This window comes from Falco biarmicus, chromosome 5 (assembly GCF_023638135.1).
Source record: "Falco biarmicus isolate bFalBia1 chromosome 5, bFalBia1.pri, whole genome shotgun sequence".
Lineage (NCBI taxonomy): Eukaryota > Metazoa > Chordata > Aves > Falconiformes > Falconidae > Falco > Falco biarmicus.
The window spans coordinates 58,825,406-58,850,440 of NC_079292.1; the positions used below are offsets into that span (position 1 = coordinate 58,825,406).

The 25,035-nt window shown below is 44.4% G+C and overlaps 1 protein-coding gene across 9 annotated transcripts in view; it reads left to right on the top strand.

Moving 5' to 3' along the window:
• The window catches only part of RBFOX2 (RNA binding fox-1 homolog 2), a 174,269-nt gene that overhangs the window by 99,127 nt on the left and 50,107 nt on the right, over window positions 1-25,035 (top strand). For all 9 annotated transcript variants that reach the window (XM_056340177.1, XM_056340181.1, XM_056340174.1 and 6 more), the window contains 2 exons: window positions 13,219-13,443; window positions 24,005-24,151. In XM_056340177.1, coding sequence (XP_056196152.1) covers window positions 13,219-13,443; window positions 24,005-24,151 — 372 coding nt within the window. The remainder of the gene's footprint in view (window positions 1-13,218; window positions 13,444-24,004; window positions 24,152-25,035) is intronic.

The window sequence follows — 25,035 nt, forward strand, 5'->3', positions numbered from 1 at the left end:
AAAAGCAGCTGAAATTGGACTGCAGGGGAATTTAGCAGTTTCATCCAAGATTGTGCATCTGCAGACCTTACTGAGTTGTCACATGCCCTTGCATGCACCCTGCTGTGCCCAAGCTGTGACAGGGCCTCACCATTTGGTGCCCAGCTTGTACCCTAAACTGGGCCAGGGTCCAGGTACAAGGAGTGTCTTATCATTGCGCAGTCTGAGAGGCATCTTTGAGAGCATGTGACACATTGAGATTGCGGTTTAGTTACCATCGTCTTTTAAAATGTGGGCACCAGGAAAGGCAGAGACGCTTCTCTTTATATACTATTACAGTGTTCACTGGAAAGGAGATGTACTGGTTCAGCTCAGTTAGCCAGGGTGGGCTAGCTTGTGCCTGTCACTTAGTATAATCTTTTGGCTGCTGGCTGCTCTTCGTGAGGGTGTCTTCTTGGCTTCCCTTCACTCAGAGTAGGTTTAACTTTTTTCTGAAGATTTCTCCATATATTGTGTGACCAGCAAATATCTTAAGGCTTTTGGCTCTAGTGACATTCATGGTGGAAGTTGGTATGAAAGTCCATTTTTGGGCACGGCCATGGGTTTTGTGGCCTTATAAATGTGATCCTGAACAAGTGTGTTATGTGATTCTGATTTCCTTCAAAATTTATTGCAAAAATTTTGTTACCCCTGAAATTGTCTTTTTAAGGGAAAAAAAAAGTTTCTTTTTAGGTGAGTGTAGTGAAGGGCCTAGTTAAAAAGCCCAAGCTTTTAGTATGATGAAAGTTGACGAATGCATTTTCTGTTACGTCCTAAACCTATTATCTAGCTGATTTTATTTGTGCCAGTGATGGCCAAGTTGTGTACATCTGTTAGCATCCCACGGAGAGCCCAGCAGAGCTGGTAGCAACCAAGAAATGCCCAAGTAAATGCACTGCTGAAATTGAGGGAGTTGTTGGGGGAAGAGACAGGCATTCACGCTTGCTTGCTCAACCAGGTGCTGGTTGAGCTTTTGGGTTTGGTGGTTTTGGTTTTTTGCTTCTCTGGGGTGCAGTATTAGAAGATTTAGAACCTTGTGGGGTCTTAAATTATTTTGTCCCAAAGTGTGAGCAGCACATCTAAAAGCCAGAGGCCTCAGAAGAGGTGAAAGCAAAGCATACAGTAGCTGTGTTCTGCACTTCTCTGGAAAGCAGAGCACTCTGCTTTTTCACAGTGTTTTTGCTTGCTTGGAAAGTAACTGGAGCTGTGCTCATGAATATTTGAGGCTCTCAGGTGCCTGTTGTGGGCTGGAGGAAAGGAGGGCTGAGGGAGGGCAGATGGTGCAGGACCTGGAGGGGCAGAAGAGGGAGCGGCCACGGCCCTGCGTGGTTGTCTTGTCTCTGGTGCTAGCAGACTTCTCATCGGGATGAATGTGCTCTGAAATATTTATTGCCCTGTTTAAATATTCATCACTGCAAAAGCAGCACAGCCTGATGGCAGCAGCAGAGCCTCGAGGGACAGGGGCTGCAGCAGTCCCTGGCATTTCCTTTCAGTAATATGATAAAAATATATTACAAAAACCCACCACCCACAAACCAAACAATCGGGCATTCCCCCACTGCAAGATTGACAGGAGCAGTCAGGCGTATGTCTTGGTGTTTCCTCTTAGTGCCAGAGACTTGTGTTTGCTCTCAGGCTCGTACACTGCGGTGCTGCTCTTCGTTGCCAGATGCTAAAGCTTTTTTCCTAGGCCTGTATCCTGGAGCAAGTGGCTTTGTTTAGCCTGACACTGTTTGCGTGAAAGGGGATGTACAGAAGGGGAGACCGACTGGCTGAAAGGGTTTTAAGTTTTGCATAGCCTGTTCTCTTGTAGGTGTGAGCAGACAACAGCGAGGCTGGTGGGGGAGACCTTTAATGCACTTGTCTGTGGAAGGTGGAGATCTGCTGGGAATTATGGAGGGGTAAATTTCACAGGAGCTCATGCAGTAACATATTAATGGAGCTGCAGGTGCTGACAGACATGCCACCAAAATGAGATGCTTTTAAGGTTTATCAATTTAGCCTCAGTAAAAGAGAGCAGTTTAAAGTGGGACTACCAGTAATATGCAGTAATTTAATGTGAATATTTGCTATATCACTGCTGTTAAACCCACACATGGTTTATGTGACCAAGGTGTTGATGCAGTGGTGACAAGGGAGAACAGCATGCTTCCAGAAATGCTGCTGAGCACAGGGGCTGCAGGAGCCATTTGAAAGGCGGTCAGAGGTGCTGCTGACCATGAGCTTCACCTCTTAGCCATGTAGGTGGCTTGTGTAGGGGAGAAGTCTATGCTGGTTCATGGTTACAGCAGGAATTTGGTAAACCTAGGTTAGCCAGAAGGCTTGGGGGAAAGTGGCTTTGAAAGGATTTTGCAACAAAGGGGAAATCTTTCCTGAGAGACTTGACAAATTCATTTTGTATAAACCAGCTTTATGCTGGCTTACATGGGGACACTGTAAAAGTTAGGTGTAAGCAAAGTAGGTAGTGGCAATAACATATGCTAAATGTCCATGTAGCCTCTTGTTCTGGGATGAAGTGGCTTTCAGGTGCCTTTTCAAGTTGCGCTTAATGTAGCGTAACTATGGGCTGCTGTGAGAAGAATAGTCCCCCTCATCTCTCTGCCCCGGCCATACGTTCAGCCTCCTCACCGCTTTGGGCATCGTGCTTAGGCAGATATAAACCGAGACAGTTCAGTTTATGACCAAACAGACGACTATTGTTTCAATTAATTTTCTGGCTATGGCCGTGGCATGACTAGATCTCACAACAGCCGGGGAGGGAAGCAGAGCCACTGCTTCTGAGGCCAGCTGGTAGTTTATCATATTAGGTTGTACACGAAACTGCACCTATGCTTTTCAGTAGCTTGTACCTTTCCATAAGGTGAAGTCACTTTTCTTATAAATGTGTCTGCTGCTTAGTTTAATCTGCTTTAATTTATATGCATCAACTTTCACCAGCTCTTCCTAGCTTTTCAGAATATTGTCCTATAGATCTGGCATTGGATTGTCTCTTTGGCCATATGTGTGTTGTAGGCCATTATGTCTCACTCAGGTACCTCTGTTTTGGATGACATAATGTTTGCTGCACAAAGGCATGAAGAGATGGAAAGGATTGAGTCCTCCTCACCAGCTGACTTAATGACTGTCATTTAGAAATCAGTAAACAAAATAAAATGGTGTCTTTTACCAGAGCTGAATTTAACAGACTGGTTTTCTTGATGCTTGCTTTTTTTCATTACATTAAATATTATTAGTGCCTACTTTCCCCCTCCCCCCCCCCCCCCCATACACTTTCACAAACTTAATTTTTTTTTTTTAAATTATAAGCAAAATGGGTTGGGTCTTTCAGTGTACAGCTCTATGGCTTTTTCCAGTCATGTGGTCATTTTTGTGGTTCTTTTGTGGTCCCTTTTGAGTTTAATTCCCTTTTTAAAATTTGTATGTGGAAGCATGTGTCTTGTTTTTCATCTGGTTGAGGACGTGTACCAAAATAGCAATGCTTCCCACATTCTACTTGTTGATAATATATATCCAAACAGTGGTAAGTCACTCTCTTTTTTTGTACCGGGCCGCTGCACTGGTGAGTTGCTTCTCCATGACCCCTCTGCTCCTTTCCAGAACCTCTGCTTTCCAGGACACATAGTGGAGGCTTCCTTGCAAATGGAAAACTCCTCTTGGAACAGATGAGTAGCAGGAGATAGGAGAATGGAAAATGCATTGCTGGAATGGAAAGTAACTGTGGGAAGAAATCTGTGTTTTTAAACCGTCAAATTTCTGTTCTCAAGTGTGTGCCAAGTCAGTCACAGATTTCCTCCGCCCCGTACCCTGAGAGCAGCTTGATATAATATTGCTGCTGTGTTACTGAGTCCTGGTGCTCAAGTCACAGATGAGTTCTGTTTGCCTCGGCTGGGGCTGCGTGCATCTCATCCCCTATCTTCTTACTGCATTCTGACTGTACCTATGATAGGCCAGTGCTAGTGAAAATGTGATGGGTTGAGACATTTAGCTGCTTGCATTAAAAAGAAAAAAAAAAGTCCCAAGAGGAGCTCTGGTTTTGTGTTTAAGTATGCTGTATGTGTCTTATCCCCTACCTTTGCTCCATAGTCACGTCTGAATGCACAGCTCCTTGCTATGTTTTCTGCCAGCTCTGCAGTTATTTCCGAGGCATTCAGCGCGCTCCAATTGATTCCAGATGTGCTCTCCCCTTCCCGGCACTTTCTCCCTTCCTCCTCCTCCTGCGTTGGCAGGGCTGCTGCTTTTTCCTGGTGAGGTGCTGGAATTAGTGCAGGCAGGCGACAGGACTTGCCTGCTGGCCACTGCAAAAGGAATTGAAGGGGCCTGTAAGTGCTGTATGAGCAAAGCTGCCTGACAGGGCTTTGAGCGTTGTCCATCCTCCAGGAGCCAAGTCAGCTCAGAGCAGCCCCTCTGCACAGCTTCATAGTGCCTTCAGCTCATTGCCCTCACAGCAGGGGAGAAGGGGACAGGGAAGCCTGATGCCAAAAGTGATCTTCAGATTCCTTCCTAGAAGAGCACTGGATATATTGAGAGATCTGGAAGAGTCTATTACAGATAGCTGCATCACATAGTTAAGGGCTTTGAAAAATTCCTGTGACTAAAGTAGATACAAATCTTCCTAAGGGGCTGAATGAGCTTCATGTGGATTTAAACATTCAGGAAGGCAGTTCGAATTCTTGAGGCTGCAGGAGTAACTCTTGACACTTCACTGAGATTTGGTGATGTACTTGGAGATACAGGGTGGTAGTCCATTTGCAGAGCAGGGACATGGGAAGAAGAATTGCTTATCAGTCCAGCTCAGGTACCTGACTGGGGTTGGAGAAGGAGATACGTGCTTTTAGAATACTTGTTAGTGGAGAGCTCCTGTCTTTCTTGAAACAAAGCTGTCTGGAGTGAGCAATCTGATTGCAGGATTAGCTGAGGTGACAGTAGCTATGACACTACCCTGACAAGCCTGATCAGGAGTTACCATGGGACCAGGTAGGATTTTCTTCCCTGTTATATTTCCATGTTCCGTAGCCCTCCTTTTACTGAGCACCACCAGGAACCACTGGTTCCTGGTCAGGAGTAAGGCAGAAAACCAACACAGGCAGGTCCTCTGTGCCACTTTAGTCTGTGAGCACCCTGATGTGCCTGATGCAACCCCTGAAAGAGCAGTTAACTACACTCCTTCCCCACCATCTGCCTCTGGTTCCTGCTGCCTTCCCGTGTGAGGATCTGCAGTCGCGCAACTGTGTGATTGGTTTGCTAATCTGAAAAGCTAATTGCAGTTAGCTTAGATTAAACATATGTGACACATCTGCAGCACACTGTTTCTTAGCTATGATTCATTTGAATTCAGGTCCAAAAGGAACTTAACCCTTATTGCCTGGCAGTAATCTCACTGGTGTGGGAGATGCTTCTGCCGCTCCGGGTGCCTGCTGGATTAACGTATGACTAGATTTCATAGTATTTTGAGACTTTATTTTCATACTGATTTGTTGAAAGCTAGTCACCTTATGGAAATCTTTTTTCCCAAGAATGTTTGACTATGAATGTGAAATGGAAAGTACTTGGAATATTGCAGAGGTGGGAAGAACACAGGGTAGATGCTAAAGGACTGATCTGGAACAAAAAATTGAATCTGAGCCTTTCTTTTACTTGCTGGCTTTGCTGCTGAGGATGTATCCATCGTGGTGACTTTTTCCTTTGTTCCATACCCCCACCCCACCCCCCTTCTCCCCAATAATTCTTGGAGGTAGTTTCATTCCTAATATGGAATGGAAACAGATGTTGAGATCTCAATGTCGTGTCTTGAAGCACAATTCTCTCTTTCTAATCAACCTCAGAGAGCGTGAATTGATTGAAAGCGTTTGTTGAGACACCTTCATGCCAGTAACGTTTAACTATTTTATTATTTTTTTTTTTGGAACGGGGAATAATGTAGATTTCAGGAGCAGAAAATCAGTGGTGGTTTTTAAATCTGAAAGGTATGTTTCAGGCTGGTAAGTAGATGTGGCTCTGGGCCTTATTAGTGTTGCGTAACTCTTGAATGCTTTGGTTATAGGAAGCCTCTTCGCAGGTTGCCCAGGGGGTTGTTAATTAAGCATGTACGTATTTAGCACCAAGAGCCTGTGTTTGTGCATTGGGGTAGAGCAAAAGTTGACCATTACTGGAGAAAAAGAGCACGGAGATGAGTGAGTGCTTCCTGTGTATAAGGGTAAGATAAGACTATAATTTTTTTCATCCTTTCCTATAAAAGAGGGGCTTGAACTTCTTCATGAAGTTCTTAAATGCATATTTTTTTTAAAAAAAGGGGGCAGCTGTTTCATTTTACAGAACAGTTTTTGGTGGCCTGGAATGATAGAGTGTATATTGGAAGATAACTTGTTCTTCCCTTGCTTTACATATCTAGGAGAAGGAAGGGCAAGATTAGATAATCTAGTGCAAACTTGCACCAGGAAGTTGAAGAAAACATGCCTTTAAATGGTTAGCTAGGTGCAAACTTGAGTGCAGGCATTGGGTGGGTTTTTTTTTTTTCCTCGTGGAAGATTAGCTTATTTAGGCTTATGTTAGCCCAATGCAAAAAGCATTTCCTAAAATGATTACATCTAAATTCAAAAAAAGAATGCATAGATATAAACTTTCCTCTGTTTTAACAAAACTAGCATAGAACTCACTCTGCCAAACTTTTGCAGAGCTATCTATAAGTAAGAGCACCGCTTTTGGGAGGATTCGGGAGGAATTGCTCTTGTACCCATGGTAGTAGAGTCAAAATCCAGCATCCTTTTCTGTTAACCCAGTATGTCATAGAGCAAATGAAGGTCAGGCTCCAGATGTGCAGATGAAATACAAACCCTCTTATTACAGTGATCCTCTTCAAGGTGCTTTTATGATCAACCCACATCAAGAAAAAGTGTGTTGATTTTAGTAGTCTGTGTCACCAGACAGACATGCCAGTCTTGCTCTCTGGAGTAACAGAAATGCCTTTGTAGTGTGGACTGTGGGTGTCAGGTTAGGGTCATATACTGTTCTGAATCCAGGAACAGGTTTGTACAAAGATGAAGAATATGAGACGGTTATGTCCTTTATATGTATCCTTTTCACCTCCAAGTTTCCTTTCCCTAGGCATTTCACCCACTCTTCCCATTTGGAAACTAATCTGTAATGAAATGGTCATGACTAAGAGTGTCTTGTTAGTGCATTTTGGGACGAAGAGTTTATACAATGTTCACAGGCACTTGGAGCGTTTGTATGGCCAAGTCACTGTTTTGGAATGACTGGGGGGTTGGAAGCCATCACTTCATCATTCCATATGTCAGTTTGCCTTGTGTTTGTGTATCTTCATGACCCTAAAGATCAGAAGCACAATTTTTAAAATCAAGGCTTAGGTTCCACATGCTGTAAGACCTACCAGTGTAGGTTGGGGTTTATGTCTGGTCTAATGTCCCAGGGCCTGTCACTTTCTGAAAGGGATAATGCTCAAGTTCCTAGTGGGTCTTGGAGCATCCCTTGTGTTGCTTTGTGTCCACCCCCTTTTGTGAAGAAACTGCTTCCCAATATGTTTGTTATCAGTGGGCAAATTGTGGGATTCCCTGCAGGGAGGATTAATGCATGTCAGAGGCTGTGGCTCCCCGGCAGCCTGAGCCTATCCAAGTGCTGGTGCCCATGGCCCTTCCCTTCCCAGCTTCTCCACCCTGTCTCCTTTCTGGCTGTGGTTCTCCTCCAACTCCTTGCCAAGTCGTTTCAGCACTCTTAACTGAGAGCAAAACTAACCTGACAATAAAAAGTGAGTCTTTTCCCCCCACTCCTGCCCAGGATATGTGCTGAAAGGGCTCAGTGGGAGGCAGATGGAGCATCATGGCTGGCAGGGGAGAGAGGGCAGGAGTGCGCAGCTGGAGGTATGATGGTGGCAGCTCTGGCCAGAGCCCCACTGGAGCTGCAGCCAAGAGGGCAGGTCCCACCGGGGCTCTGCTGGAGGAGCCCTGGGAGGGGAGCCTGTGTGGCAGGGGCTGGGAAGGGGAGCCTGCTACACCACCCTTATTGTTCAGCTGTGAGAAGGGAGGAAAAAATCCCAACCCAGCCCCTGTTCCTTACTCTTGCTCCTGGGCAGCAGAGTTGTATGGTAGGTCCTTTCTCTCTTGTCTGTGTACAGTCGGGGGAGCGGTGTTTGGCCTCTTCTGCTAGAGCTGCGTGTCACCTTGCCCTCCCTTACAGGAGGCTGTGACCTGGATCGGAGGAGGGATGGCATGGTCCCCACATCCCCCTCACTCACAAGGATTCCTTTCATGTGAAGAGCTGAGGGCAGGCAGTGGCTCTAGGTTGAATGGTCGAATGGTCACACCAGGCTCTTCAGATCTGAGCTACAAACATTTTTGCTGTTTACAAAAGGGATTAGGTTAGTGCAGAGAGCAAACAGTTATAGCCTGGAACACACTGGTCTTCACAAGTTAATTGCCTCTGTTAGCTGCAAGTCAGTTGCTTCAAGGTTTCATAAAATCAGCCCAGTGAAGGCATATCTATTAGAAACCCCATTCCACTAATAGTCATGTACTTACCTCTGTCCCACTGATACAGGGGTTACCGGAGTTGAAAAGGTATATTTAAGAGATTATTTGATATTTACATGCTGTAGCGTTTCTCTGCGCTTTTCTCTCATGCTTACGATTTGCCGTAGAGTTATGGACAGCACAGACAGTTTCCCTCGTGGCAGTTTGCATGGAAATGTCTATACAGAAGTCGTACCAGTTTAGCTTTACTAGGATTATAATTTTTATTTGGTTGGTTATGCTTCAATATCTGTGCATATTATGGCATACCAATACAGGAGCTGCACTGCTGTAAGGCTCCTTTCATATCACTATAATTATACCCATTGCTCTTAATGAGCAAAACAAAACCAGCCCTTCACAAAATAGACTGATCTTTGGAAGTAGGAGGCTTTTATGCGCATTTCTGGTGTTCACTCTTGGTGCTCCAGCGCTGTGATCTTGGATCACCACCTGCTGTCTGCTGAAAGAATTCATCCTGTGTTGCATTTGCTGGACCACGTTGCCCCCTCACTGGGACACTGTCCCCAGCTCCCACCCTTCTACAAGGTACTGCTACATGCAGTTACTTACTGTTGCTTCGCTTAGCTTGGAGCTATGAAGTTTGTTAATTAAGTTACAGCTGCGTAAACTCTTAGAAATGTGCCCCCATTAGGGATTTTTCACTGGTTTAGCTACTTTGTTTTTTAAACAAAATGTGGGATGTGTTGGAACTGAGCTGTGTAGGCAGAACCCTGACTTAAGAAAGTTGGCACCTGCAAGGACATGACTGGACCCTTGTAGGGCTGAGAATAGGGGGCTGAAAGGGGTGCCCAGACAGTATCCAGCATCCCTGTTGTGCCCTGAGGGCTTGGGTGCTGATGAATCTTTCCCAGTTTGGTGAGCATGGGATGGCAGCTAGTGTGGTTGATGCATGGCAGCACAAATTCACAGAGGGAACTGGCTAACCTTGAACTACTGAAATTATTCCTGCAGCCAAATGTCCCTCAAGCTCCTCTCCTGGAGACGGCCAGCTACGATGCATTGTGGCTGAGATAACCAATGTTCAGGAGCAGACAGACGCTGAAGATTTATTTCATGCCATCACACAAGTCAAAGACAGCAGTAGTTTTTGTGGGGAGCTGCAGCTGGGCTTTCCTGGTCCTGTTATGGTTTCCTTGTGTGTGTTTGGGGATGGTGACCACTCTTGGACATACCCATCTCTGTTGTTGCATTTGTGTAAATGTTTAAGGTAACTTATTGAGCTAAAACAGACAGGACTAGCAGTGCTGTGAGGTATGTTGTCAAGATTGGGTAGCAAATACTTTCAGCTGAGTCTTTCTTCCTACGTATGTACCTTCACCAGGAAGTTTGGGAGTTTCTCCATGCTTTTTGTACCTTCCTGAGAAGTGGGAAAAGCAGTGCCTCTGCAGATTTTCCCTGGTGGGTTAGAAGTAGGGAAAGGAGTTCAGGTTCAATGTTTGAAGATAAATGGATTTTGGGGTTTTTTTGCTCTGTTAGTTCTTGCAAATATGAAGTGTTGTGTAAATGTTGAAATTTGGTAGAATAACAGAAGTAGTAGAATCTCCTCTGGGTTTGGAGGCTATCAATAAGTCGTGAAACCTGCAGAGATCTCATCGGGAGTCCTTTTCTGTAGACACTAGTGGAAACAGGAAAAAAAGTAATTCTAAAGCATCAAAGGAAATTAAAATTACAAAAAAAAAGTCAAATGGGAAACTTGTACATAATGATATCAAGAGAAAAATAATTTGATATAGATAATCCATGAGACGATGAAACCTGGACAAGCATAATGGTGATAGATCTACAGATAACCTGAGGCATTAAAGTAAGGATACATTTGTAACAAAAGATACGGGTTTTGCCTGTTAGTGTGATTGGGGGATGTGTGTGTATGACAGTGGTATTAACAGCATTTCATTCTGCCCGAGAAATCCCAGAAGTAATAAAGTTACCGGGTTATTTTGGCTTGCAAGGTGTGATTAAGCTCAAAATAAGTATGTATTATCAAAATGCCACAAGCAACAGAAGAGAGAACATTTTTCATCTTTCAAACATTTGTAGATAATTGAAGAAGGGAGAGAAAATATTTAAAAGGTTGAAATGCATTTAAACTGGAAGGAACAGTATTAACTGAGGGGTGAAAATATTTGAAATAACATTATATAAGGTTTGTGGGCTAGCATTTTAAGTAGTCTAAGAGAGATTAAACAAAACACTGGAGTGTGTCCTTTGGGGAGCAGCCCTGCTCTGTTGAGAGGATGGCAGAATAGGTTTTGTTTGTAGCTAATTAGCATTCTCTTCCTCCTATCCTGGGTACTACCAGCTTATAAATCTAGCTTGTTCTGAGAAAACTGGAAATAGTTTCTGCTACTGTATCTTTCTTGGCATTACCCTACCAATTTTTGAAACTTAAAAATAAGTAAGTTTCATTTTAGCTCCTATTTTAAACAGAAGGAAGGGGCAGACAATGTGGCCTGTATGGAAACACATAGACAATTGGATATATTGAAATATTGTAAGCAAAAGAGCTTGAAAAGGAGGCAGTAAGTGGACAGAGTGGAGCTGTTGTGACAGGATAAATAATCACAGTACGTGAGCAACGGGGCTGCTGATACCTGGTTTGCGGTGGGATAGCCATCATTCAGCCTCTCCTCCCTCCCATTTGTGAAAATCACCCTGCAGATCTTGATGATGGCTTAGGTTGAGTCAGAAGCTCCTTGCTTTGAAGCTGAGAATGGCAATGAGTGAGCAGAAATGGAAGACTGCTGGAGCTTCCCTCCTTTTTGGGGGGACTCGACCCCACCCCCCAGATTTCAGAAAATGTGCTGTGTGTGAGAAACCTCCGCAGAGCTTGCTGGCATGCGATGCGGGGCTGCAGCTGCTTGGGGGAGTGCGAGCGAGGAACCGAGCACTGGCTGTGGCTGGCATGCTTGCCTGGTTTTCTTTCTCAGATAAAGGCGCGGAGTTTTGTGTTTCTGCAGGCAGCAAGGCTTTGCAGTGGCTGGATTTTAGTTAATGAAACTGTCCATCGTTCAGCACGGGCCAAGGCTGCAGTTCAGCTCCGCTAAGTGGTATTGAATGCCCTTCCCTCTCCTTCTCCCCAGCTGCGGGAGCATGTGGCCACGTGGCCCCAGGGGAGGCAGACCAGCTAGACCCAATGTCAGAGCAGATTTGGGATTCAGCCAGTGTCTGAATGACCTGGTGCTGGCTGGAGGTGCACTGCGTTTATCATTGTTTCCTTCGCCCAGAAGGGAACGCTGCAGGTAGGCTGATAAAGGGACTGAAAGGTTTGTCCAGCTTCACTGGAGGTCCGTCAGCCCCTGCACACTCTCTGCTGAAAGGCTACTTGATAATTCCCACTGTGCCTTTCCTATCCGCGGGATAAGGTCTGCTTCACTTTGACTCCATTGATTTAAGCATGCTGGTGTCAGAACAGGCTCGAGCACCCCCAGGCTTTGTGGGGGAGGACCCAGGGCTGGAACAGCAGCCAAAATTTAAAATCAGGATTAGTCTGTTGACACACACATAAATCAAACAGCCCTCCTATCATAAATCTTTTCTGTGGATTTTTTTTTTTCTGCTGCGGTGGTGGAAGCAGTAGGAGCAGTGCAGCAGCCTGGTCTTCCCAGGGTTGGGCTTCAATGTCAAGGCTGTTCTCCTTTGCCCCAGGTGGCTGAATGCAGCTCCCTGCTTCCCCCTTGGTGAGATCCAGGCAGGTCTGCATCCTTTTGTGTTTGCTTCTGGTGGTTTTCAGACATGGTGGGGTAGCATTTTTATTATCTTTTGGGGATACCTTTTGCCTAGCCAGCTGCCTGTTTCTGAGTCATCTGGTTGGTGTCAACTACATCTAAGGCAGTGCTAAAAACTGCTAAAATGTCCACTGTCCTAGCACTGAGGTCCTGTGGGATGCCCTAAGCTTAGGGGGGGAGTGGGTAATTAATGCCTTGTGTGATGGTAGTGATGCTCAAGACTGGGAGAGAGTGAGTGTGCTCCAGGCTTGTGGTCTCAGCTCGGTTCCTCACAGCTCCTCGGTGCCTTCTGTACAGCTAGAAAGAAGCAATTGGGATATTCCAGCAACTGATGCCTGCACCCATGCTCTGTACACAGTGCTGCCAGAGCACGGGAGGGGGCTGCTGCACAGGTGGGTTTTAAAAAGCGTACTTCTTTTCTGTTACTTCTAACACAGCAGAGAAGTGCGCTCTGAACCAACAACGTGTGTGCTTGTGTGCAGAGCCGTGAGGGTCAGGCTGGAAGAGGTAGACCCAGATATGATACTTTAAGGGATATTAAAGAACCCTGCTCTTCTACCTTTGGTTCCTTCTCCGTTCTAATGTTTCAGTGCCTCTTCTGCCTTCTAAAATAATGCCTTACTGTGCGTAAAGCCTTGTGTGCAATTACAGGGGTATGCAGTTTGCAAGCCTCATAATTCATTCTCTGTATACCATCTGGTAGTCAGAATGTTGCCCAAAAAAGATGAAGAAAACAGTGTCATGGCTCAGAGGAGTGAGGCATGCTCCTCTTGATAGCAAAGAGAATAGAAGACTGTGCAGTATTATGGTGGTGGTGGGTGGGATTTTCACATGAACACGTGTGTGCTTGTATATCATTTCTCAGGCCGATGTTTTGATCTGTCTTCTGTAGTATAAAGCTGTCTTCTCCTTTTTGTTTTCTTTAGGGTAACCAGGAGCCAGCAGCAACTCCTGATGCAATGGTGCAGCCATTCACCACAATCCCATTTCCGCCACCCCCACAGAACGGGATTCCCACAGAGTATGGGGTGCCACACACTCAGGACTATGCAGGCCAGACCAGCGAGCACAATCTGACGCTCTACGGAAGCACGCAACCGCATGGAGAGCAGAGCACGAACACGGCCAGCACGCAGAACGGATCTCTTGCAGTAAGTGCAAAAGGGTGCAGAGCCAGAAGAGCAGCAAAGTGCTTTGGGGAAAAGCAGCCATCGATTAGATTGCTGTCTGTTTCTTAAGTATGCAGCAAATCTGCAGTGGACTTGAAAAGGAAAGAATTATAAGCAAATAGTAGCTTTTGACCTTCTGTTACTAGGTTCCTGTCTTTCCCCTTGTGCTTGTTCCCCTCATGTATTGGTGTCTGCAAAGAGCAGTAGCACTTGGGATCGTGGTGGCATTGTCCCAGGGCAGTTCTTTACAAAAGTGTTAATTACTTTGTGTTAATTGGTGGACAGTTCAAATGAATGTGATGGAGACAAATTCTAGAAGGTTGACAGTGCAAAGGATTAAGGTGAGTGCATGCATTGTAGGTGTAATCTCAATGTGGTTTTGTTTTCAGGAAGCTAGCAGAGTAGAAAAATACTTTTCTTTGACTTTCTAAATATGGTAGGGAGCATCGTGGGGCAAAGATAGGAGAGAACCTGTCAACTACTGGACATCCATTTGCCAAACAAAGATTTTTACCTTCTTATATTTTTTTACTTTCTTCTTCTTATGGCCTGGGATTGGCACTGGGCAACATGCTGGCAGATTATCCCAGGAAAAGCTTTATCCACCCCTTAAGCCACTTGTTAAGACTTAACTTCCTAATAAAGAGCCTTATGGTGAGAGCCTTCGTTGCTCAGGGGCGGATTTAATCTGTTAATGCTTTCAGTTTTACTTGTAGTTGGGCGTTTGGCTCATAGAGATTATTTTTCCCCCCCTCTAAGTACTGACTGAATTCACTGCCAACGATTGGAAGAACTGATAGTGCCAGCTTGAGTGTGTATGGTTCCCAGTGTGTGCCTCTGCTTTTTCTGCAGTGGGCAGTGGCTGCATGGTTGACACCACCGGTTATGACTTTCGTAAGGTATCTTTGAGTTCATGTTGGGAGCACCACAACTTCAGCATCTTGAAGAAGAAAAAGACTACAGATCCTGTAAAGTACATTAATAAGTCTGTAAAAGGAACTTCAGGTGCCTTACTTGGCAAACACAAATGTAGATGAGGAGATCAGGCTGGGAATAAAACTTACAGCTGGTGCGGTGTGCCGAAATGCAAGTTGTCATTTTAGTGCAAGATCGTCCAGTGTCGTTCCAACCCATAAGATCTGGGTTGCCCATCTCCAGCAAACAGCTATCTTGAGAACTGTTGGTTTGTTGGGAAAGCTGGAAATGGGAAATAAAACAGGGCAGTGATTTTCCCCGTGTATTTTAGCTGTTTCCATCCTTGCCCAGAGCTTAAGAGTGTTCCTTTTTAATGGAACCGATGTAAGCCTTGACCTTGGATGTAAACTTTTGCCAGCCCTCCTGCTCTTCTTCCATATTAGGAGCCATCCCTGTGGTGCTGCAGGGCCAGGCTCTGTGTTTTGTCAACTAATGCCGGCTCCTTGGAGCCCACAGCTTGCGAGGAGGCTGGCTAGCTTGTGGGGAGGGACTGGGAGCCCATCTGTGCTGGAGGGAGCGTTGCTGGGAGACTGCTGGGAGGCAGCAGTGTTGCCAGGAAGCTGCAGAGGGAGCCTGACTGGCAGGGGTTATCTGAGAAACAGGCTGGATAACACCTAAGGCTTGTACTGGCTGTTGGGAACAGGTGGGCATGTCTGGCCTGACCATTTGACATGGTTAAAGATGTGCGAGCTGAGCGTGCAGAGTCAGGCTTTGCAGACCGCAGCTTGCTGGGAGAGGGTAAGGGCGCAGATGAGCAAGTTGCTGCTGCTGCTATGGTTGGGATGATCAAACCCAGAGCATCCAGATGGTGGCACATGAAGAAATCCAGGGGGAGGGGGAAGGCACCTCGGCCAAGGGCCTTTCACATGCCAGACTTTCACAGGCGCAGGTCTTGGATTTTCTGACTCCCTTTGTCTTTCTGTCTAGGACTTCTTCTGTATGAAGTTATTTTGATTCTGTGGGCTGCCTTGGGATGTAATTGCTTGTAACTTTTTTTTCTTCTCAGTGTACTGATTAATGGTGTAGGAACTAGGGGAAGGAAGAAGACTCAGTAGTTACTCGGGCTCAAGCATGCTATTAAAATACAGCAGAATGGGTCTGTTATTAGCTGTAGTTGTTCAAGGTGAAATGTCAAGCATCTTGTCCATCACACGCTGGTGTTGCTTGTTTGATACACATGTTCAGTCCATGTGGACTAGACTGCTACGCTTTAAGGCATCTTTTCCTTTCACTGTTTTGTTGTCTTGCTCAAACAACTTTAATAGAGCAAAAAGTTGTCGCAGGTGATGTATGATCCTTCCCTCCCATTATGTGACTGACAAGTGCAGCTGCCATCACGTGTGTGAAGGTGATACTCCAGACCGAACAGCCGGTGGATTTTTTAGCTGCTGACTCGAAGCCTGTGCTCCTGTGGGATGGTTCAGGAATTCCTTCAGTCAGACGGATAAGGTCTCTCCTTGCTTTTAAGAACAAGGCTTGTTCTTGGTCCAGTTGGGAGGATAGAGAGAGGTATGAAAGGTGTGCTTAGGCTGGTAGCCTTTAGGATAACTGCAGAAGTAACAGAGAATCTGGTTATCTGGTTGGTAAGAAAGATGTTATGCAGCAATGTAATGGGGTCTAATACAGGGTCCCTAACACATTGAGTGGGAGCATCTTTTCATAAAAACTTGGCAGATTGTGGTAGACAAGTCAGATTGAATGATTTGGGATTAATGGTGGTGTCTGTGTTTGTAGACATTGGTCTGGAAGCCTGAGGTCAAACATCAGCAGTGAACTTAAGTAAAAAAAAACAAACAACCAAAACAAAACAAAAAAAAACCCAAAACCTGAAGTCAAAGTCCATGCCTTCCTATGCAGTCTAAAAGCCCTGAGCAAAGGGGAATGACTAGTTGGTGTCATCAGCTAAGGATGAGCTTGGTTCTAGAAGTCTGAGTGTAGTGGAAAGCATTCAAAGCTCTCAAAGCAAGGGCATGGAAAAGAAATTGGCACAATAGGTGGTGTAATACAAAGAGCTTAATATTTTGGAATCTTTTATTTTCGGATCAAGTCTCATCTGCGGGGCTTTGTTTCTTGCCTGGCATGTGGGTCTCCCAGCCTTCATCTCCAAGCATCTGTCCTTTCTCTTTGATACTGTCCCAAAGCACAGCTGAAAGACCTGGATTAAAAATAGGCTGAGGTACCAGACCATATTTGGCCTACTTGGTCTGCCTGTTGTAGCCTGTCTCTTAAACTGTTGACGCTCTGCATTTCACTTTTTATGGTGCTGGGTCGCCTGGTTTCTTTCCCCTTCCCCCTTCTTGGTTTACATTAGTGCTCTTATCCCTAATGGAGACACCCAGCACAGATAGCTGCAAGTGGAGATGCTAATTAGGCTGCAATACCTCTGGCAGCTGATCTGATCTGAAGATTTCACTGCTGTCAGAAAGGAGAGCTCTGGCTCCAAGCACTAACTCCCGCTCCTGTTTACTGGCTCTGGCATTCCTTAACATGAGCTACTTTAATTCACTGACCTGGCAGAAGGCTGTCCAGTTCTTTTGCTGGGTTAATGAATTAGAGCAGCTCTTGGAAGGATCCAGCAAATGCTGTTGTTGCAAGGTAAGCGTATGGAGTGCATGGCCAGAAGCAGAGAGCAACTGTCAGTTCTCTGCATCTCCTGGTACTCTACCTGCAGAGGGAAGATTAATCATCCGCTGAACTAAAAAAGCTTGCTTGATAGTAAATGCAATGAACTTAATACTCTGAGCTGATTATTCAACTCGTTTCTCTTGTTAATGTCAGAGGGAAGAATTTGTGTGTCTGTATAAATTATGGAATGCAGCTGGAGGTATGGAAGTAGAGGAATAAGTTTATGTAAATTACTTTGTGTGAAAATGGCAGGTGCTGTCGCCTTGGTGTTATGTTGTCAATGAACCAATATAAAGCATTATTTAATTACAGAGCATCATGTATCTTGGCCTCTGGATGAGCTGTACTGAAACATATTCAGCTGATCTGCTATATCACAAAGGGATATTGCCTTTCTGATTTCTTAAAGAAGATGCTTCTGTGGTGGGGAACCCTTATGTGTTGTGTTCAGAAGTGAGTAGGGAAGCTGCTCGATAATCTGGCTGTGCCCCACACATCCAGCGAGGGTTTGGAAAGAAGGGAGCCAACAGCACCAAGGGTTCCTCAACTGACTTTTGTAACACATGGGTGACGTTATAATGATGACTTCCCCTTAGATATTTTTTGCATAGTCTGAGATTGCAGAATTTTTCTCTGTAATTATTTTTCATCACTTCAGTAATTAAAGCAATTGTTCGTGTGAAGTATTTCAGGTGAGGAACATGTTTAATGAATATCCTCACTTATCTTTTGATACTGCTGAGCAGGTAAACACAAGGAAGAGCTAGTTTCAAGTAAGTAGCTAGCGCTGATTGGCCACCTCAGCCTGGAAATTGCTGTCTTGAGGTAGCAAACTGACATTTAACATCAGGAATTTGCTTTGAGTATGAAACAGATTATTTTATGATTTTGAGTATGAGGCAGATTATTGTCAGCACTTGCAGACTTGTCTAGTGAGGCAGATTTAAAAATGATTTTGAAAGAGAAATAGGAAATAAATCAACAAATGTCATTATGTTAGAGTATACAGCTGTGGTACTTCTAGATCTGCTGTAACCTTTGAGACATACGCAGAAGTAGCACAGGGAAGGCTAATAGTGGTGATGAAAGGGATGTAGCAGGTTCTTTATGAGAAGAAATGAAATCTTCACTTAAGAAAAGACCTGACAGGAATGAAGGCATATGATGAGTACATAGAATATTGAATGGTATGGGAAATAAAATAGGGAACTTTCCCATTTTCATTTACTAGAATGCACTCGGGGAAATAATTGGGTGCCATGTATGGGGAAAAAAAGTTTTTGTTTCTTGTTTTTTTTCCACAAAATGAGGAATTTAGCATTGGAACTCTTGTCCACAGGATGCTGTGGAAGTCAAGACATCAACTGGCTAAGTTTGCTGGAGGCTGTGCTAGAGAAATATCATGGAACATTTGCCCTGTTCATATGTTCTTCCACAGATGCCACAGATTTGGCTGCTGTCAGAAAGAAGATAGTGTATTGGATGGATTTGTTTGTCACTGTGTGGCTGTTGTTCTGCCACTGTCAATGGAGCAGTCCAGGGGTGACCACTAGATTGGGAAGTCTTGCTGCCTCCTTCACCATGTCAGGGCACCCCTGTATTTGGAGGAATGAGCTGGAACTGCTCACAAAGGGTTTGACGTTTTGCCCAGAAGAGCAGGCCCTTCAGGGGGCTTCATTTCACCACTTTATTGAAAGAAAAAAAGGGGGGAAAAAAAAAGTAAAAAACCCACCAAAGAATCCTGTGAAAAAATACTGCTCAGGAAAACAATCATAAATATCGCTACATGCAGAACGTTACCTGACACATCAGAGATGTCTTTGCTGTGCAGGGTAGGTAGCAAAGCTTCCTATGTGCTTTCATATGTTTGGTTTGTGTTCTGACTTCAGGTGGTTCTATCCTTATTTAGTGAGGAAAGTGAACAAAATGACTTAAGCTTCAGTATGTCTGAAAACTGGTAACCAGCAATCAGAAAAAATACGCACTAGATTAATCTGACTATATTGAAAATAGTTAAAAGCCCTAGTAGAAGTTATTTGGTACATCCTTAGCAGGTTTTTTTTGTCTGGTTTTTGGCATATGAAGGGCTTGGACACATTGTGAATTGTGCCTGTAGTATAGCCCAGGTTGTGTTTTTGGTTTTGTGGGTTTTGTTTTTTTTTTTTTGCTATAACACTGCTGGCATCTCTGAAAAATAAGTGTATGGATAGAGCTCTGAAACTGTATTTACTACTGTTGAAAAGTGATTATTAGCCCTGTGGTCTTCTGTCTACTAAACAAATGTTGGTTAAGCAGCAGAGGTTCCTGTGCTCTTTACTCTTGGATGTGTAGGATCTTAGTCCTACTCTGGTAGACTCTGGTGGGGCAGGAGAGGGGTTTTGTGTCTAGTGCCTAACTCTTCATTCATTTTTCCATGGAACCTGCTTAGTGGATATCTGTTCATTGGTGGTTGGCAGGCTGTTTTGACTTGGGTTCTTCGCTAGAAGTTGCAGAGATCTTCCCACATCTGCACTCTCCTTTGTGGTGGGAAGATTGCCTTCTGCCAGTCATAGCTTTCAGTCCTTGCCTCTACACAGTTCCTCGAGCTCTTGATTGACAACAAACAAGGTCTTTTTCTTTCCCTTTTTTTTTTTTTTTTTTTTTTTTTCCTCCAAACCAAGACTGGTCTAGAAGCAGTGGAGCGAGCGTGGTCTGTCTCCCACATTTTGTAAGCCACCCAAGTCTCCTGTTAAATATAGTTATTGGTTACAGTTTGTATTTTGTAAATATTTTGTTTGCAATGATTTATGACTCTTAACCTCCTCATTATGATTCACAACATTCTGGACTGACTGCTTCCTGGAGGAGAGGACATGGGGGGATGTTTTTTGCTTTTCTATAACTTGGACCTGAAGCAGTTCCAGTTCTAGAAGCAAGTGGGAGATGGAAACAGAATGTGCTGGGTATTAATAGTCTCTGTGGTGACCTGTCACATTAGTGTTTGGCTCGTCAGGAAGGTAGCCCTCTGCCTGGCCATCCTGTCTGGCCATACAGATGGAGACCTGCTTAGAGCTCAGGTGGCACTGGAGCCCCTGTCTCCCTCCCTCCAAGGAGAAATCCTTAGCTTTACTTGTTCACCAGCTGCTTTAGGACAGGAGGCTAGTCTGGAGGTGGGAAGATGATTGTAGAGCTGTCCCCAGACCCTTCAGAACACCCTTGTGTTACCAGCTGTCCTTCTCCCCTTTTACATGCATACATGCACATGTATACATCCATGCTTCTCTTTGCAGTTGACTTCTTGCTTAGGGTTTCCTTGCTGCTGGTGGGTGTAAGGGAGGACCCGGCATGGGGGCACAGGCAGCAAATAGTTAAAAGTGAATCACATAGTGCACGTGTCCTGAGCTCTGATGCATTTCTCAGTGACCTTGAACAGAGCTCAAAGCTTGCATGTGCAGGCACGAATGACATTATCTCCTGCATAAGTATATGCTATGCAGACTATGCTGAGGAGGTGAGGTGGATCCAATACTGCTTCTAAACGTGGTATCTTTGCCGCAGCATGTCTCTGTGTTGCCTGATGACAAGTATTAAGTCCTAGGGAACATGTATTAGCTCCCTTCTGAGCTGAATTGCCGCCTGTAGCAAAGGGAGAGGGCTGGCTTTTTGCTGTGAAGTGTTGACATGAGGCCAGAGGGAAGGAGCTGAAACTTGGTGTGGGGAAGGACTGAGGGTGGAGAGTGGGCACTCGGTGAAATGCAGGCTTTTATCATCTGGCTTGGTCAGGGTAGCACTGTTGCCAGTCTCCATTATGTGCTGCCTGAGAACAGGCTCCAGGCCCTTCCTTTCATCTCTTTCCTAATGAATTAAGGCAAGGAATAACTATAACAGGGGAAAGGAAAAAAAAAAAAGCAAGCAAGATCTGAGGAGACTATTTCTTTCATTTATGTTGTAGCTGAATGTGTGGCAGTAGACAGATGTATTGAGCTAATGTTATAGTAGCTGAAAGTTCAAATCTTACCTTAGGGCCATGGACAATAGAAATGAGGGAGCTACAGTATCCAGAGAAAAAAGGTATTTAATGTTAAACTACTGCTGAAAAATAAGGGTATGTGAAAGCCTGAAAAGCATTTGGGGACTCTTATGTAGTCAAAAGGGTGAGAGTGGACTGAGATCCCATGTTCCTTCTATTATTTCTCATCTTTGAAGCATTTGTCTTACTGTACACATCTCACGTGTTACAAAATGACTCCTGTGTGGCAGCAGCAGTCTGCCATATGCAGAAACAGCTGTGAGTGTTTTTGAGCAGGCCACTGTACATGATGCATCACACCCTTGGTAAGAAAGGAGTTCTGCCCTCTGCCTGCAAATGAATGGATGGGAGAGGAGTGCAAACGACCTCCCTGGCTTCTGCCCCTGTGGAAGCTGCAGATCCAGTCCTGTGCAACCTATATTTGAATTTAAAGACTAAAACATTTTTGTCATCACTGTTCAGAGTCTGTGCCTTTCCTCATTCACACTGCAGAAGATGCACTAGTGTATATGTTTGAGGTTGCACCTGTGTGCGTGGGTGTTTGCTCGCTTGCCAATTCCATGCATAGCCATAGAAAACATTGTATGTGACAAATTGCACTAGCAGGGCTCCAAAATGGATTGTAGAGATCCCTTTTAGCAGAAGTGTTGATGATTTTAGGGAGTTATTTTGCAGCACTCACAGGTGTTGTGTACAGTGGTGATGGATAGGCTACTCCTATGTCTTGTCCTTCTTGGACAGATTTGCCCTGAGGAGCAAAGTACTTTGATGGAGTCATAAAAATAAACTACCAGATAGCATGGTGTGATTTAATCACAAGCCAGCTGCATTGATTCTTCCCCTAGGGTGCACTCTCTGTACATTTGGAGATGCATTTTGTCATAGGGGTGAGGGTAGGAGAAGAAGGGAGCTTGGAGAGGAGGAGGCAGCTTTTTAGATACGATAAAATGGAGGTTTCTGAGGTGGTTCATGAAAATTTGATGTTTGAGGGATGGATGAGTTTTAGCCAAATAAAAATGTTTATTCCTGCTAGGCTTCTCCTGAGACTTGCACAGCTCTGGAAAGTAGAGGTACTTGCAGGGCAGTATCTCTATGAAGGAAGAATCTTCATTCTTACTACCACAGCTTAATTTATATTGACCAGATCAAACATATTTTGTGCTGCTGGTGCAGCCCTACTAAAATAAAATTGAAAGCTGCCACCGCTTCACTCAGCGTGACAAGATCCCAGTACTAACTGTTTGGTTCTAAAGCACTGAGACAAGAGCAAGCAATGTGCAAGTTCAAGGTCATGTCCGCAAGAGACATTTCTGGCCAGAAGCTCTCTTAAGACTAAACTGGCAACATTATCTGTGAAGAGGTGCTGCTTTCCAAATATTTGTGAACTGTTGTGTATTGAATGAGATGCAGAGCAGTCTAGCAAGTCCAATCAGTGGCTGGGGCATCAGTGTGGGCAGCTCCCCTGAGGTTTTTTTTTTTTCTTTGGTACATAAACTGTGTATGAAAAAACAGGGAGGGATTAAAAAAACCCCAAAGCAACCAACAACAAACCCCAAAGCAGAATAAAACCAACCAATTTTACTCTTAAACCTTTATTTTTAAGGCCTGCATGTATTCTTAAAGGTGCCTAAAGGCTGGCCCTGACGATTACGGGGTCTGTGCTTTCTCGTAGAACTTCTTTTCACTTGATGGGTTAAAGAAGTAGTCAGGTTGGTATCTAAAGAAATGAAGTGACACTTCAAAGTGCGTCACACAGGTGGTCAAAGCATGATTCCTAGGAGGCTGAGGTAAGCAGCAAGAGACTGGGTGGGTGGGTGGGTGCTCTTTGAATACCTCAGCCTGTCAGTGTTTGCTCTTGGAAAGGGACAGAGCAATACACTCAACCAATTTATAGTCTACTTTGTTCTGTAGTTCTGTGGTTTTGAGGTCATATTTCTGAGTAAAGTATGAAAAATACCACTTTCTCATGAAGCCATTTTGCACAGGGGTCTTGCCTTTATATTTGATGCTGTGCTCAGATTTCACCAGTTCTTAGCATAAGCCAAACACAAGTGGCTGAGGTTCTGTTCCTTTCTTTTCTGCCCATCATCTCCACGGGGATGTTAGGCCTCTCCTCTGGCACACTGGTCTCCATTATTCCTCTGCCTTCTTGCTGTACTTTTTCTGTGCACAAGCACCCCTGGCCCACCCCTTTATCTGGCTTTGCTGTACCAGTCAGTGCTTGGAAACGATGGAACAAATACTCTCGTTTTAGCTGCAGAATTGGTAGCAGAAAGTAACACCTGGAGTTTTTATAAGTCCTGTGGTGGTAATGACTGTTTCCTGTCCCTGGTCTGACCTTTCAATGTAGGAGAAAGGCTAATTAAAGACATCCGTAAGCTGTTCGTATATGGATTTTACCATTTAATTATAGAACTTCTTTTGGGGTAATGTTTGTCTGAAAGGAGCTTGACAGAGCAGATGCCGTTTTGCCTGGGGATGCATTTCTGGTATTGGCCCAGTGAAGAGCTGCCACTTCAGCTGTGGGATTTTGATGATTTCATGAACATCCTGCCACATGAGATTGGAGTGGTGGTACAACCTCCTGGCTTCAGGATATGAAAGATCCGCCTCTTCATTAGAGCTTTCATATGGTGGCAGCTGAAGTGAGGAAGAACAGGTGAAGAGAGAGAAGCAATTTAAGAAAACCAAAGGCAAATCTACTAAGCTAAAAAGCTGATATGAGGGGAGGGAGGCTGAGATCTCATTACTGTTTACTCATGGAAAAGGAGGGGAAGAACAACAGATCAATTATTAAGCATTACTAGCTTTATCAAAATAATTGTCAAGTGCTAGATTGCAGGTGTAGTACTAATACCTAAAAAGGGATGCACAAAGCATGTGAAAGGAATATGTGTGGTATCTGTGCACACACTTTTGTTTTTCTGATTTCAGCAGACAGAAGGAGGGGCACAGACAGATGGACAGCAATCACAGACACAGAGCAGTGAGAATACTGAGAGCAAATCCACTCCAAAACGACTTCATGTGTCTAACATTCCCTTCCGCTTTCGAGATCCTGACCTTCGGCAGATGTTTGGGGTAAGTTATCAGTGCCTTTTAAGGCATGGCAGATTCTCCCTCCCCACAGGCGGGACATGTGGTGCTGGTATATTCATGTGAACAAAAAGCCCTTCCCCCTCAATTTAGTCAGCATGCTGTAAAATATTTGCAGGACTTAAGACAATTGGTAGCGTTTACCTCGGCTGGTAAATACACATGAAAACTGTAACTGTTCATATCAAGATGTTCAGTGTAACCTAACAATTGATTTGGAAAAAAAAAACCCAAAATGAAACTTCACATTATTTCCCAGTAGAGACTAGATTTAAACATTGATTTAATATATCCCTTGCAAAGCACTGTTTTTCAGTTGCTTAGAAACTTTTTGAAATATTTATGTCTTTCCTCATGATCCACTTTGGTGATGAAAAATTGCTGCAAGGAATTGGCCAACTAGCAATTGCACGTGGAAAAGCTAGTGCAAGTCAGATGGTATTTTACATTGTGTATGATACACATTCTGTTTCTTTTGACCAAATAGTTTGTCTTAGCTAATCTTTGTACGCTGTTCGTCATTCGCTTTATAAGGTCTTTGAGGAAGAGTTTGTTCACTTGAGTATAGGTGACTCATTCCATGTGAACACAGATAAATGAGCTAGATGCTTCGCGACCTTACCTTCAGGTGAAGTTATCTATATGTCATCATCATCAGGAATATTTCACTTGTTGATATAATCATATGGTAGTATTTCTTACTACTTATGAAGTTAACAGTTGCTGCCTGTTTAAGATGCAGTGCAGCGGACTCAAGTCAGGAGAGACCGCAGCTAAAGTTCCTTTTGCCATCTTAGGCTTTGAGTGTATACCTTGGTCCGAACTGCCATCTGTGTCAGTGTGTATGCATGCATATACACACTCTCATG